The 16,364-nt window shown below is 36.6% G+C and overlaps 1 protein-coding gene across 5 annotated transcripts in view; it reads right to left on the reverse strand.

Annotated features, from left to right (window-relative positions):
* Gefmeso (Guanine nucleotide exchange factor in mesoderm) overlaps positions 1 to 16,364 on the reverse strand; it is a 56,350-nt gene that overhangs the window by 3,544 nt on the left and 36,442 nt on the right. For 2 of the 5 annotated variants that reach the window (XM_070315659.1, XM_070315663.1), the window contains exons 2-6: positions 1,795 to 3,281; positions 1,103 to 1,198; positions 862 to 991; positions 607 to 761; positions 413 to 520 (exon numbers count right to left, since the gene is read on the reverse strand). In XM_070315659.1, coding sequence (XP_070171760.1) covers positions 413 to 520; positions 607 to 761; positions 862 to 991; positions 1,103 to 1,198; positions 1,795 to 3,281 — 1,976 coding nt within the window. Of the gene's footprint in view, positions 1 to 412; positions 521 to 606; positions 762 to 861; positions 992 to 1,102; positions 1,199 to 1,794; positions 3,282 to 8,319; positions 8,423 to 13,927; positions 14,257 to 14,544; positions 14,999 to 16,364 lie in introns of those variants that run through there. The other 3 variants (XM_070315661.1, XM_070315660.1, XM_070315664.1) reach the window with 3 other exon arrangements.

Raw genomic sequence — 16,364 nt, forward strand, 5'->3', positions numbered from 1 at the left:
TTTATTTATTATATAACATATTTTCCAAAAGCAAAAATTCCAGTCCTTAATCCATAATCAATAGGATAATGTGTATATATATATATATATATATATATATAATATAAAATATATGGTATCTTTAAAATTAATTTTGAAAATTGTTAAAGAGTAATTTGAAAATTATATTTTGTGTTTATTTGTATTGTAAATTAATTTTGAAAATAATGTAAAAATGTAGTTAAATTAGATTCGAAATAAGTGTCAAAAATAAGTTTAAATTTTTATAAGAAAATAATAAAAAAGATAGTAAAAAAATTTTAAAAGTTATGTTAATAATTTAGAGAAAGAGAATAATAATTTTTCAGAATATATACATATATAAATTATATAGTTTTTCATAATAATTATATAGCAAATATAGCAATAATACCTTAACTTTCGAGACGCGTATATCCGAGGACCTGTTAAGAGTTTGCTCTCTGGAGTCATTAACGGCAACATCTTCGTTGTCATCTTTGCGCGGCAACACAGATGAACCCTAATGATATATATCGGTAAAAAGATCTATAAGATGTCTGGTTTATATCAAGTAAAAGAAATTTTCGCGAATTCTTTAGATCTCACCTCCATTGTAGTATCAGATTTTCTAACGCTCTTTTTCAGCTTTTGCCTGAGACCAGTCTCGGATCTACGTCTCTCCCTCTCTTGCTTACGTTTCTCCAGATATTCCGGAGGCGCGGAGTGTTTCTTCGCTGAACCTTTATCCGCCAACGCATCGTCTGTTAAAAATATCATGTGTTATTTTTTCTCATCAATTTGTGCGATGATTAAAAGCAGAAGATTTTCAATTATACAATATTGCCATTTGCATGTATATACCTTCTTGTTGCGTTTGACCCAATTGCAATACCAATTGTCGTGCATGCGACGGTATAACCGCATTATAATTTTCTAATATCACTCTCTTTATTTGTAAGGTCCATTCTCTCTTTTGTTCTAGATTGCGTGCCTGAAAGACAAATGGTCAATTGTTAAATAAGGATATTTTTCACGCATGCGTATTTAAGTCCATTATTTTACAATTAATAAAATATTAATATAATATCCCGATGATTCTTACTTGTAACGTATATTGCAACCGAGGATTATCAAAAGGTATCACATGAAAACTGAGTGGCTCCCCCGGGATACTTTCAATCAGCATTAAATTTGAACACTAGAAACACGAGGAAAAGAAAAATTATTTTACATATTTTACGTTTATTTACGATTAACAAGTATTTGAAAAAATATACACAAGCTACTTTAATAAAATTTAATAAATAGTTGTATAATAAAAAGTATAAGCAGTTTTGCATATATCTATAAAAGAAGTGGATTTAAGGAGGGCATTTGAAAATAAATAAAAATAAAAATCTTTATTTAAAAAAGTAGATAATTTTATAAGCTATATAAAATAATTTTTGGATAAATCTAAGCAGAGTCAAAACATGTTGAATGTTAGAATTGCATCAAAATCTTTGAAATATTCTCTTGTAAAATGTCTTTTTTAATTTTTATGTATCTTTTTCTCAAAAATCACTCTGATCCTTATCATTTTTTTAAAAATCTGTTCAAAGAGAAATAAATTTAATCGTTAAAAAAAAAAAAAAAAAATGCTGATTATAATTCACTAAAAACTGACTTTCATGTATTCAAACTAAAGTTAAAATTCAAAAAGAACTTATTCAGGAAAAAACCGAATCGATCAATATATAGTCAAACATATGAGAAAAAAAAAGAGATAAAGAAGAGCTATAAAAGTAATCGTACCATAATATGAGCTTTATAAACAAGAAGACCGTCCTCCTTCTTTTTCGTTAAAAGAAGCATACGATCGAAGAGGAAGGCGTGCCGTGGTGCCTTGGCCCCGCGCATCCTGAATCGACCCTCCGCGACCAGTTCGCCGCCCGTAGTCAGGTCTGGTCCCAACCAACCGTATAAAAGCGATTGAATTTCTTGAACGCGTACGGCGTGCTCATGCCGCCTCTTCATGGCATTAATGTGCTTCGCTATGCCAGTCATCGCGGCGAGAGCAGCCTCGATGGCGCTCACGTCTTCGTCAGCCTCATTCTCTCTCAAATTACAATCGGCGCCGTACTCCTTCGACAAATTCTCTAGAAGCAGGTGATACTTGAGGATCCTCTGAACCGGCTTCAAGAGAAACGATCCGAGCGGCAGAGCGTGCCCCAGAGCCGCTTGCCGTTCGCGAAAGGCAGACGCAGTTTCCTCCCGGCCCATCAAATCGGTCAGCACGGAGACCGTTCTCGGATAATTGGTACAATATTCTGTATAGACTTTAAACCCCGTATTGTGCTCGATAAACGTATTCGCCACGCAAACGGGATCCAAACCGCATCTCTCGATATCTCCCAATAATTCTCTATTAAATACGAAAATATCCTCGATATTGCTAAATAGATCGCCGAGATGCAATTGGCGCGCGAACGAAGGCGGATCATCCCGCCAGAATATAAGATAGCCCTGAATGACTTGGCGCAGATGTTCGACGTATATCGCCTCTGTATCCACGATCTCCAGCAGTACCCTCTCGACGGGATTACGATGGGGATCGCAGTAGCGCGGCCTGTGGCACACGGGGCCCTCCTCGGCGCTGTCCCTCCTCGGTCCATTGTCGTCATTCAAGATTCTACAACTGGCTTCCGAGACGGTCGCGACTCCGCTGTCCGCGGAGCCCTGCGAACTGGCGCAGGTGTCGGCGAGAGACTCGACCGAGGCCAAATATGGATTCACGGTGCAGGTGTTGCCCTGATTGCTGCAGCTACTGGAAGACGTGCTGGACGCGATGGAGCTTCCGGAGTGCGGTCTACCCGCACCGTTCCTGCGTCGTCTGTTGTACCTGAGCGGGACGAGACCGTTGCTCTCTCGCCTCTCGTACATCGGCTTCTCGGTGCTTTCCCCGTTACGTTCCCCGTCCTCCGGTAGCGACGCTACCGCTTCCACCAGCATGGCGTTATCGGTAACAGTGACGTCAGCGATCTCGACGTATTCGCTCTCCTCTTTCTTGCTTTTCGAATCGTCCCGCTGATACGTAGGCTTCGCTAGGTCACTGCCAGTGCGAAACTGACCGAGTATGGAGTCTCGATGGGCGGTCGGCACCAGGCTCAGACGTTTTTGCAGGGCCGGCGGGATGCCGCAGGACGATGACAAGACCACGTGCTCGCCATCGTAGTCATCGCCACGGCGCGCCAGCTCGTCAAACATGCCCAGTAGCTGCGGCACCAGGTCCGTACTGGTGCCTGAAAACAAAAAAGCAAAAAAAAAATTTGAATGTCCATTTCGATAATTGTTCAAACCGGATATGAGATCGTCAGTTCATCTGCAAGATTTATTCATACATTACAATTTATTAATGCACGAATTTAGCGATTATAAATGTGAGAATAAATAAAATTCAATAAGTTTCGCTCAGTTGTTGTAGAAGCAGGGTATTTCAAATATATTTAAATAAAAATAATCAGCTGTTATTAAATCATATTTGGCGACAGCAATAATCAGAGAGCTTCAATTTCCAATTTCTCGGTATAAATTAATATTTAGGGTAAGCTAATTATTTAAAAAAGTTTCCTAATTCCTTAGAGCATTTCGCGATCATTTGTATCAATTTTAATAAAATATTTCTTGGAACAAATTTGACGCACTTTAAAACATCATTACACGATTTATCGCGCGAATCTTTTCACGACCCATCTGCTCGAATTCGTCGTAAATCAGAGATGCTACGATTGGCCAAGAAAGCACAGATGTAAGAAAGAAATTTCCTCCTATAAACATTAATAATAACCTTCAATTCATCGCGAAGAGTGGCTTCGTTCACGCGAAAATGCACAATTAACACTTTGTTTCGCGCAATCAATCATTTACGATTATATTAAAGATTCTTAGAATACTGTCTTGAGAAATTACGACCCTTTCTTGGCACTCAATTTAATTCGTCCAAGCAACAGGCACGACAGTAATTAATAAATGATCGCGAATCATTGAATTGTCATAGCAACATAATGAAAATCCATTTTTCTTATTCTACATCACATGACATATATTAAAAAGAGAAACAGAAATTTTGCGCACTTTATATGTACAATTATACGCATTTATAGTAATGAATATCTTCAAACAAGATTACAGTCTTTCGCGACATCGCGCGTTAAATTTTAAAAGATTCCACATAAAAAATGGACACATATGTAGATAATTTTTTTTTCGACGACAATTTTATTGCAACATTTCTTTTTCGTATGTGTCTAACAATTAAATATTTTATTATAATATATAAGATGTATCCACAATTAATTAGATAACAATTTTGACATCTGCAAAATTCATCCCTCCCCCTCCTTTTTTTTTTTAAATCAAAAGAGACTATTTTCTTTTTTCAGCGTTAAATAATTTTTGATACCGGTATAAATGTTTCCAAATAAGTAAAGCTTATTGGGCTGCAAATTTTTTAAACGATACATTGTTGAACGCAAACTTTATGAGACACATTGTATATAATATAAAATAGTAAAAGAAATTAATAATTTCCCTTCATTCCCATTTCAGACCGATGCATTTATACAAGAGAGGTAACGGAGGAAGGAGCATCTATTGACATATATCTGCGATATTTTATAAATCATAAAAAATCACCAATAAGCCACAGGCAGGAAAGATCCCTGCTACCGTTGGCTGCTTTTATCGTTAATGCGATCGCCTTCAATTAACTCGCTTCCCGTTTATCGGCGCTAAAAGATCAGCTTGCGCCGATCCGATTACTCGCACACGAACAAGCAGCGCGATGCAATTACACGAGTATGCACAGCATACATAGACTCGGTATTCACGTATACAGGGTGTCCCAAACGCGTGGATTTTTCTTCTTAATATCGAACATATTACGATTACGAATATCCAGATCATGTGTTTATCAGAATTAAGATTCATAAACTCGTTTCATCCGAATAGAAATCAAATGGGGAAAAGTATTGTCGTGTTCGATATTTATATACATTTTCATTATATAACTACCACATGATTCTGATTATTTCGACTGTATGTGCCAGAAACACGCTCGATTTTCATCGCGGCAACAGATTCCCCGATGACGGATATTAAACATTGACTAGATTTAAGACCGTTGATTGAAATTAGCCGTTTTTCTCTTCCTCTTCAAACATCGCGGAGAGAAGTTTCGGCTGCTGCGATATTAAAAAGAAAAGGGAGAAGGAATTAGAAAGAGTGATGTTAGATTACGTAAGATGGTTATTCAGGTTAGAATTCTGTACGCCAAGGTATTTAATGTCGAGAGAATTAGGTTTAAACAAATTAAGGATAGAGTGGGGTATAAGGTCTTGGAGATATGAGGAAAAGATAAGAGGTATGGAAGAAAGTAGATGGGTAAAAAGGTGTTGGATGGAAAAAGAAGTAAATAGAGGGGGGGATATGTATAGTAGGGAGAGAGAAAAATATTATAATAGAAATGGGTGGGGTATCGAAGCATTAGAAATTTTAAGAGAGGAAGGAATTGATATTAGAGAGGAGTTGAGAAATAGGGACAGGGAAATGCAGAGACAATTAGAAGATAATAAAATTAGGGAAGTTAGATATAATAAGAAATACAAGGATTTGAAAATAAGGTTGGAAGGGCCAATGTATTTAAGGGAAGGAAATGTGGATATAGGAAATTTAGGCGACAGCGTAAGGGCTTTATTAAGGTTAAGGTGCGGAAACATGGAGGATAGAAATAAATATTGGTTAGGGGAGGAAGCGTATGCCTGTGTATTTTGCGGTATAGGCGAAGATTGTATAAGTTATTATTTTAAAGATTGTGATGTAACTAAAAGTTGGTTTATAGAAATAGGTAAGGATGAGAATGAAGTAGAGGAAAAATTGTGGAACGATGTGTTAGATGATGCGAAAGGAAGGTTATTAAGGAAAATTTGGAAGGAGAAGGAGAAGGTTATAAGAAAAAATAGGAAGATAAGGTAGTTATAAGGATATGTATGAGAGAATGAGAAAGGTATGTGAATTATAAGTATTGTGTAAACCAAGTCCACTTCTTGGCGTTAAGCTGAAGTTAAAAAAAAAAAGATTATTATTAAAAAGAAAAGGGATGAATTTGAACACCCTGTTTACAATCGTCGCGGCGCGGTTGCATCTCGCGACTCATACGCGGATGTCGCCGATTGTGTGTAAACAAACGAGCGGAACGGGTAGGATTTCCGATTTCCTTGACGTCAACATCGTAGATTCGCACGCGTCGTTGATTGATTTTTCTATGATAATACACGCACATATATAAATGTACACGCACACATATATCCGTAGAATTCTCTTCCCGATACGACATATAATTTGCGAACGCGATCTGATTCCGAGCGCGTCCTCGATTCTCCGTGTCTCTCCCTCGGATTCACTCGTCGCAATATTATCTCGGTCTCCCGACTTGCCTGCGACTTGTGTGTGCACTCTTGGCTGGAACTTCCTCTAATAATAGGAACATAGGGCACAGACTTTCATGCGATTTAAGCCGCCTCGTCTAGAACTCGGTGTAATTTTGCAAACAGGAAAGAAGAGTGTCAATTGAATAATTAATTGCTATCTTGTCGCTCAAAAAATTCAATATGAAAAAATGTTTAATATTCGATCGAACGAGAAAAGAGATGAATTTAGGACAATACGCGCTATACTAATCTTCGAAGTCTTGCGAAACACACCGTGTGCCCCTTGTTTTGAAAAAAGAACGTTTCAGTTTCAATAAACACACTCGCGATACATTTGACACACTGACGCGGAACGAATTTTCCCATGGGAAAAATAACGGAATTTTATTTATGTCTTTCCGGCGTGAAGAGATTTAAGGGCTTACGAATGACTCTTTGATCTTCGAGTTACTATGTGTACTAGAGCTCCCAGTTCTGGGGTTTCAACGCGTTAGTTTTCGTTCTTAAAATGTATCGCAGTCATGTTCGGATTCTCCCGGAAAGGCCGACCAAAAATAGAGAACGCTTCGGAAATGATCATGTCAAAAATGGAAAAAAAAAAAAAAAAAAAAAATCAGAAAGAATTAAAAAAAAAATTTATAAAAACATAAAAAGAGAGAGAGAGAGAGAGAATCTTTACAATATATAAAATTTGTAAACAAAAATTTGTTTGCATATTCTTTTAAATTTTTCGGCTTTCGAATGGGGGAAAAAAAAAAATAAAAAAATAAAATTATTGTATTCTCTTGTAAAAAATAAAAAAGCATTTATCAAAAGAGAAAGAATTTAATATGAAATTGTAATATTCTTATTTAAGAGAATACGGTTCAAAATCTCGCAAGAATCTCGTAAAAATTTAACATTTATAGACTTTAGTAAAAGAAGAATCATTTCGAAGATGAATAAAATTATACGTGCATGCTTTTATAAATTCTCGATCACGTTAAAGGATTTAATGATGGAAAAAAGTGTGCTCATTCTCGATACCACAACGTTACAATCTCTTACTCTCTGGCACCTCACACGAGGGCTACGAAAATAGCCTTCGCAAGGAGGGAGCCGAAGGAGAAGACACCTCGATTCGTTCATTGACAGAACTCTGATACTACGCACGTATTTGCGCATATCGCGTTCATTGACACGTAGACTCATTGAAGAAGACACCTCTCTCTACATTATATACAAAATAGTAATGGAACTTATTTATAATTGATTTTAACAGAAAATTTGTCAAAAAATTTATTTTTAAATTCTTAATTTCTTTCGTTTTTAATATTTCATATTTTTTATGGATGATTATCGAATTAAGACTCTTAAAGATAAATTTATTTAATTCTTTTTATCTCTTTATTCTCTCTCTCTCTCTCTCTCTCTCTCCGGTCCGTATTTGCTTCTCAAAGTTTGGCTCTTTAAAAATATGCGTGATTTTCACTATATGTTTCAAGTGCGCGATGTATGTGTGTATAGAGGCACGTGTAACACTGGTTAAACAGAAGCGGGAAAGAAAGGATTCAATGAGATGAAAAGCAACGGGCGCTGAGAAAATTTTCAAGTGCCCTCAAGCGTGCGACTGCATGCCGACACGTTTCTATGAATCATGATTCCGCATAGGCGTGGACGTGCTGCGCTTTGCATTCGACGTCTCTTCGGCGCTACGACGAAACCGGTCGCATAAAATCTGCATCGTGGATGAGAGAGAATAACGCGGGGGAGGGAACATTTCTAGCGAGAGGGCCGGGCAAGGGAGAGGGGCACAATTCACGGAGGAGTCGATAATATTTTTACGTTACACGGCAATACCCCGGAATGATACCTTGCGACGAATTAGGGTCAATTGCACCGGCGACATCTCCGGTCAATTAACTCTAACGATTTCCTGTCCGTTCGAGAATCGGCTTTAGCTATGACTCGTCGAGAATGATTTAGCTAATACTTTTCATTTCTACTTTTTATATTAGGTGTACAAATAAGTTTCCGCCGTTTTTTTATCAAAAATTGGGCATTTATTGTGAAAGAACGGAACTTAATGTTTTGAGTCACTCCCAATGTAAGTGCAAGTTCTTCTTGCGTTTGGCACGAATCTTGATCCAATAATGCTTCCAATTCCGCGTCTTCATACACTTTCGGCCTTCCGCTACGTTCTTTGTCTTCGATGTCAAATTCACCGTTCTTAAACTTTTGAAACCACTCACGACAACTTCTCTCACTTAAGGCAGCCTCACCATATGCTTCTACAAGCAATCGATACGCCTCAGCTGGAGATTTCTTCAAATTGAAGAAGTAAATCAAAAGTTCCCGCAAATGACGCTTATTCGGCTCAAAACTCGACATTTTCGCACACAAAAGAATATATTATACTGATAAAAAATCACTAATATTTTAAGGTTATGTTATTGACTGATGTCCAATCTTACGATAAGGACGTTTTACATCTGACAATTTTAACCATAACTTACTGGTGGCGCCAACTTTTGTCAAATGGCGGAAATTTATTTGTACACCTAATACAATAATTTCGTTTGTAAGGAATATCCAGTTATTAATCAATACAACCTGATTCTATCGCGATAAAATAAATAAAAACAAAGAAAAGAATACATGGGCGAGAGCACACGTTAAAACAAGATGTCTTTTGAAAAAAAGATGGGATATCGAGCTCTAAAATTTCTTTTTACGCTTGTTTTTGTTTATCACGAATGGATTCCTTTTCCAACGATTTTTCATTTTTCTCGTATGACGGAAATACAATTAAATCTATATAAATTCTAGAATTACACGCGATAGAGCGTGGCGATAATATTGAATGCCCTTCTTTCAAGGCGTATTAAAGGAAGATTATAAGAAACGTTTCCGTGCAGCCTCGCCGGAGGCTAAAGACGGCGGTGGCTACCGTTAACTGGCTGATATCCAAAGTTCGAGAAAGCACGGGGAAGAAGGCGAACAGTTGCACTGTCCGGTGCGACTCCCGGCAATTCCATCGTTCTGGAAACCGATCACGCGCAGTTTCGCGCTGGAAAATCTCGTCGCGAGCACGAATAGAAAAGGAGAAGAGCCTGCGCGCGCGCGCGCACACACACAACACACACACGCGCGCGCGCGCGTGTATGCGGCTCACGTAGCTGCGGCGACAAGTGCAAGGACCGCGCGTGTCGCGGCCGCTGCACCCCGGAATTTCAGGGTGTTCCCCCCCCCCCTCTTTATGACTCTTATCTGTTCCCGGAGGTGCACCCGGAAATGCGCTAAGCACTCCGGGTGGTGCATTCCGAAGCGCACATCCAGGATAAAAAGACATCACTGTTACGAAGGTTACGAAGCGACTGCCAAAAATAATATTGCCGCGATGAAAATGCATGTCACGTGTGAGAATGACGGATATTTTTTTATGTGCGACGAAGTAAAACTTATTTTTTTAATTGAACAAAAATTTACGAAGCTGAGAATCGATTTAAGGAGAGAAAGGATATTTAATTTCTAAAATTGGAATAAAATGAAATAATGAAAAAAAAAAAAAATAGTCTCTCGATAATTAGATGGATGAGTTTATTTATGCTGAGATCAATCGTTTTTGAGGATAGTTCTAACTAACAATAAATCGGAAAATGCAAAAGCATAAAACAGTACAAAATTTATTTATCGTGTATCTTAAAAAAATATATATTTTAGTTATTAATATATCTTACATACTTAGAAGGAGTTAATATTAAAACAATAAAAAAGCAGATATTTTTATATATTAGTATGGAGAAAGCGGGAAATATATATCTCGGTATTAAAATGCAAAATAAGAATTTGGAAAATAAATATTAGTTTCGAAAGATATGATTTCTATATTCTATATATCATACATATTCACTGTTCTCGTTTCCATTCCGCGATCGTACCGATGCGATCTTGTGCAATATCGCGCTACAATGAGATAATTGACGCAAATATAGCAAATGAGACAAAACTAACAGCGTTGCCCTGCTAATATTTGATCTGTGATAACGAGTATCAGACAAAACATGCGCAAACATTGTATTGTTAGATAAGAATCGCGAGATTCAATTAAATTGATGATTCCATAGAAAATTGGAATAACTGCTCGATTGGAACATTAGTTCACATTTCATCTCCGTATACTAACAACGTTCTTATCAGCTATTCAGATTAAAGATGTATTAAATTAATTTATCGCAATTTTTTTTAAACAAATTTTTATCAAGCAAGATGTATTGAAATATCGTTTGTGACAATATTTTTGGTAATTATTTACTATAACGGACCCAACTCCAATCACGTTGACCTTGATATATGTTGTCAAGGACTTAATCCTGAATAACTTTTTCTCATAACTTAATCGGCGGTCTCTTATAATTTTTGAGATATTTAAAGTTTAAATTGGATTCGAAACAAAAATTTGGTTTAAGTTATACGACGTAATCCACACCAAATTTTTGTTTTAAATAAGAAATAGGTTTGGGTTAGGTTATATCTTCCGGAAGTGGAGCCCCCCCGCAGGGGGGGCGGAACCCGCTGTATCCATGCATATACTTTACAATGCAAAACGAGGTTCAGCCCAGAATTGTTGTGTGAATGGGAAAGTGTATGTGTGGATGTAGTGGGTTCCGTCCCCCCTGCGGGGGGACTCCACTTCCGGAAGATATAACCTAATCCAAACCTATTTCTGATTTAAAACTAAAATTTGATTTGGGTTAAGGGGGGAGTGGAATACCAAAATATGGAACTCGTGATTATCATTACATACATTATTTGGCTGAGTTTATATTTAAACGTAAATATCAATATTGTGAACGAATACGTAAATTTTTTGAAATAATGGCAACATTGTATCCCTTAGATGAAAACAGTACATTTGCAACTGTAGAATAAATGAAATTTTTGATTCCTATGTGTACTGATTTTTTCTAATATTATATTAATTATGTAAAGACCTTGTTTCACATTTAAATCAGGGTTCTGATGCAGATGGACCTTCGTTTCTTGCGTGGAAATTACAAACTTATGTAAAAATTAATATTTTATTTTCCAAACTTTATTTGTTAATAACTTTTTAATAAACAATGACCGCCGATTGAGTTATAAGGAAAAGTTACTCAGGATTATGTCCTTGACAACATATATCAAGGTCAACGTGATTGGAGCTGGGTCCGTTTTAGTAAATAATTACCCCATGTACCCTTATCATAATTATTTTCTACATTTTACAGTAGGTGCATTTTATTGTATATACTTACGTTCTTTGCATATATTATTCCCTACATTATATTCGCGTTAATTAACTAATATCGATATTTTTCAATAGAGAACGAAATTGTAACGTGTATGCAATCATTCGGTTACCGAAATGAGATATTAAGGAGCACAATTTATTACGGTTTCCCTGCTTTCATTAAACGAGGATAAAATGACCTACATTGTTACCTAACTATCACCCTAACTCGCCGTGCGAATGATAACATAGCGATCGCGTTTAATAACAATAACATATTATATCGCCAAATATTGTTTACAGCGTTATTGTTTACATACGGTGGCTTTATTATCATTCGCACAGTGAGACTCGAGCGAGAAGGTAGTGTCGTAAGGTGCTCCGTGTGTGTGTGTGTCTGTGTCATATTATTTCTCAAAGTACGATCGGGAATATTAAGAGATACCAAACCTATCATTCCCTACAAACAATTAAAGATTATCAGAGCAAATAATTAATTTTCGCCATTATTGTGGCAGGAATGTTATAAGTAAAATGCCGCGCCGGGTTCTGGTGATTAATATGCGCACGATCACAATTAATTGTGTTTTCGGGAGTGAGTGCGAGTACGAATGTCACGATGAAGCAGTAAAGGACAGGCAAGAGAGAAGAAATCCAATGAGGCATCGAATGACGACATGTAGTGAGTAATTTATAATTTCCTTGATTTATTATTTGTGCTAATTTATTACTCTAATTTCAACAAACCTTAAACAATGTCTATATATACAGGGTATCTTCAATTTAAATGGCAAAACTTCAGGAGCGTGTAGGGGACCGAAAAGCTAAGACAGAAAGTCCTTTAGAGGTTTGCTCGTTTTTGTTCCATTTTGGAGAAAATCACAAAAAAAGAAACAAAACGAGTTTTCGTTTTTTTTTTATTTATTTATTTACATTTTATTTATGTTATCATCTATTTAATGCAGATATTGTTCAAAATGTTGCCCCCTTGCAGCAATGCAAGCATTACATCTAGCACCGACCTCATTAATTCCAACTAGACATTGTTCTAGTGATATTTGGTGCACTGCATCTACGATTCGGTCTCTTAATCGCTCTCTTGAATCGATTGGCGCCGTAAAGGATAACATCAAGTGTTTACATATGTAAGGAACCTTGAAGCAGAAAGTTTATTCGGTGCCAATCGACTCGAGAGAGCAACTGACACTGAGAGATTGAATATTTGCGATTTTCTTAAAATGGAGCAAAAACGAGCAAACCTCTAAAGAGCTTCTTGTCTTAGTTTTTCGGTCCTCTACACTACACGCTCTTGAAGTTTTGCCATTTAAATTGGGGACACCCTATATATATATATATAATAAATTATATAAATAAAATATATATGTAAATAAAAAATAAAAATAATAAAAAATACATATAAATTATATTTATTGGTAATAAATTAGAGAGAGCATTAGCAACAAATTAATTATGTGTATAATATATTCGAATTTGGTTTCTCGTAATGAATATGATAAAATCGTCCGAATAAAAATCGTTTTAAGATTAGACCTGTCGTTAGGAATGATTTATAGAACACAAGCGTATAAATCGACAAATATTTGTGCGTTCGTCTACGATCGATTATCTTTTGTCAGGTGTATCGAAAGTTTATCTTCGATGACTGATCTCCGGGCAATGTACAAGGTCAAGCTGTTGTAAAAACTCACAAAGATTATCCAAAATATTTCACATTCCTGGCACTCAGGTAAACCTTTTCTAATAAAGTGGAAATATTTATGAATAATATTTTAAAAGCGAGTAGATTATATTTAAAAGACATCGTAAAACGAACAAGAAATTGATGAATGAAATATCCTGGCGAACAATGGCATTGAAATGCAAGTGTCATGTATTCTTTTCTTTTTAAAAACCCCGACGAGAGGCTCCAGAAGGTTCTCAAGGCACGTTTCTCCTAGAATACACAAAAGATTTCGAATGCCGACATTCGATAATAATTACACAAGCCACACACATCGGTTTTACGAAATTGAACGTTTCGTCGTCGAAACTGTCCGGATAATTGCCATTTTCTCGGAATTAGAAGCCGTGTATTTTAACCGCGTGCGTGTCCCAGTTGTAGTCTCAATCATTCGACACACTCAACTTAATATTTTACACGGGCAGGAGTTTACGGACAATAATGTCGACAATGACTTAGGCGACTTACGGTGTCTTTCATCCTCCGGATGATATCGCTGGCGTTCTTATCCCTTCGCCACTCGGTATATCACGTACGATCTGGCTCGAACAATTTGTTCGTTTTTCCGTGTCGACCACCGGCAACGATTATTCGAAACGATCACCGCTCATCTCATTCATTTCCGCTAATTATCGCGCAACCGGATAAAGTAGTCACTCTTCGAGAAAATCCGTTTCCTCGTAATAATAGTGTCACGACCACGTGACATGGTAAATTGCACAGTGACACTGATTCCACTGCACTTTTGCAAAACGAAGAGTATTTAAAGCAGGTTTAAATCGTCCTCGTAATATAAGTATCTGGTAAAAAAAAAAAAAAAAAAAAAAAAAAAAAAAAAAAAAAAAAAAAAGAAGAAGAAGAAGAAGAAGAAGAAGAACTAATCGTCAAACGGATAAGAGAACTACCAAATATTTTGAGACCAAATCACCGTAAGAAGTATGTCGAATCACTGTGTCGAGGACCAAACTTTGAAACGAGCGATGTAAATGCTTTATAAATGCGCCGAGATCATTATCGACGCGTAATAAAGGAATTTTAATCATCCGCGTACGACGACGCAGAATAGAAAGAAACATTATACGCACATCACGTGTATGATAAAGGAAGATAACGGACAGCAGCTGTTGCTTTTTGTCGTTCGTCCGTTGCTCCGATCGACTCGTGGAGTTGGTATCTTCGTAACTTGGATCTATTCATCGACGAAAAATATCCCGCTGTGCAGGAGGAGAGAAAAATGCGTGCGCGACGTCGTGTCGCCACTCGAGTAAGTCTCGGTACCCAGCCAGGTAGACGGGCCCCCGTATTATAGGCGTGCAGCCTTCGTCGCTCGAGCAACAGGTAGATACTAGCGTCCGTGGATGGGAACGGAGCTAAACGGAGCGAGCGTGCCACTCGGATGGCTCGGATGGAGAGTGCCGAGAGCGGAGCGGTCGTTAAGTCGACGTTCACACCGGCAATGTCGAGCTGATGCGTCGAGTCGCGATAAGCGAGCATTCTTATCTGGCGTTTTATGTCGTAGGACGAACATTGACACGTGGCATTTCGATTCGGGAATTAGAAGTATGGTGTATACCGGTGTGTAATGATGGGGATTTCTCCCCCCCCCTCCACTCCCCTTCCCCCAATATGTGGAGTATCTATTTTATTCTATTTATTACTATGTGGGAAGAAATAAAAAAAAGTTTTTCCATTGAGAAGTGTTTTTTGAAAATTTGTGAAAATAAATTATTATGTATAGAAAAAATTATATAAAATATAGATTACATAAAAATTATATAAATCAAATATTACAATACAATACATGTGTTATGTACAGGGTGTTCCCAATTTAAATGACAAAACTTCAGGAAATAGATGATAACATAAATAAAATGTAAATAAATAAGTAAAAAAAAAAAAAAAAAAAAAACGAAAACTCGTTTTGTTTCCTTTTTTGTGATTTTCTTCAAAATGGAGCAAAAACGAGCAAACCTCTAAAAGACTTCTTTCTGTCTTATCTTTTCGGTCCCCTACACGCTCTTGAAGTTTTGCCATTTAAATTGGGGATACCCTGTATATACTGTATATTGATTGTACGAGTAAAGTTTCTCTGCAAATCTATGCAGCTTATCTCTGGCGTTCGCTTATAGTAGCCTACTTATAGTAATGAATCTCGATTATCTATGCGACTAAATGCATAAGGCGGAAAAGATCCATTCAGAGATTCCGCGTAATATGGAGATTGGAGTTAAATCAAATGACAATTGCGTAATACGTTTGCAATTACAGTTATGTCAATCATGATTAATCATTCGAGTATTAAGGCATTATACAAATATATCGCGAATCGATGCACATATATGACAAAACATCATCGACCAAACATTTTCGATAGCTCTCAAAGATATCTGCAAATTAATCTGCCGCTGATTTTTTAGCGATAACTCAATCTTGTTGCGTATGTGCAAGATGTTACGAGGCAATATAATCAGATGCTAGATAGAAGACAGATTTTATCTTATCATAATACAAATATAATGGCGTAAATTAAAATAAAACAAAATTTATCTTTTTATTAAATAATCAGTTTTCTGTAATAATAAGCTTTTAAAACTGACTGATGATGTTTCCCCTGAAATGTAAAAGCTAATTTGGCTATAAAATCTGTAAATCATAAACACGTCAAAATTATATATATATCCAATGTAGGATTAACTTCTTCTCATTCTCTTTTATCCTTTAAAATCCTCTTATCAAGTGCCGAACTTTGACGATTGACGAGAGAAAAGGAAGATAATCTTCTCTTCTTTTTCTTTCTGCAGTGATTTATTGGAAATTTCAAGTTTACAAATGCATTTTAAGACTCATAATTCTCTCAATCCTTTCGATCAGAGATACCGTCAAAAAAAAAAAAAAAAAAAAAAGA

This window comes from Polyergus mexicanus, unplaced genomic scaffold (assembly GCF_030449975.1).
Source record: "Polyergus mexicanus isolate NDT 795.1 unplaced genomic scaffold, iyPolMexi1.0 SCAF_2, whole genome shotgun sequence".
NCBI classification, from domain to species: domain Eukaryota; kingdom Metazoa; phylum Arthropoda; class Insecta; order Hymenoptera; family Formicidae; genus Polyergus; species Polyergus mexicanus.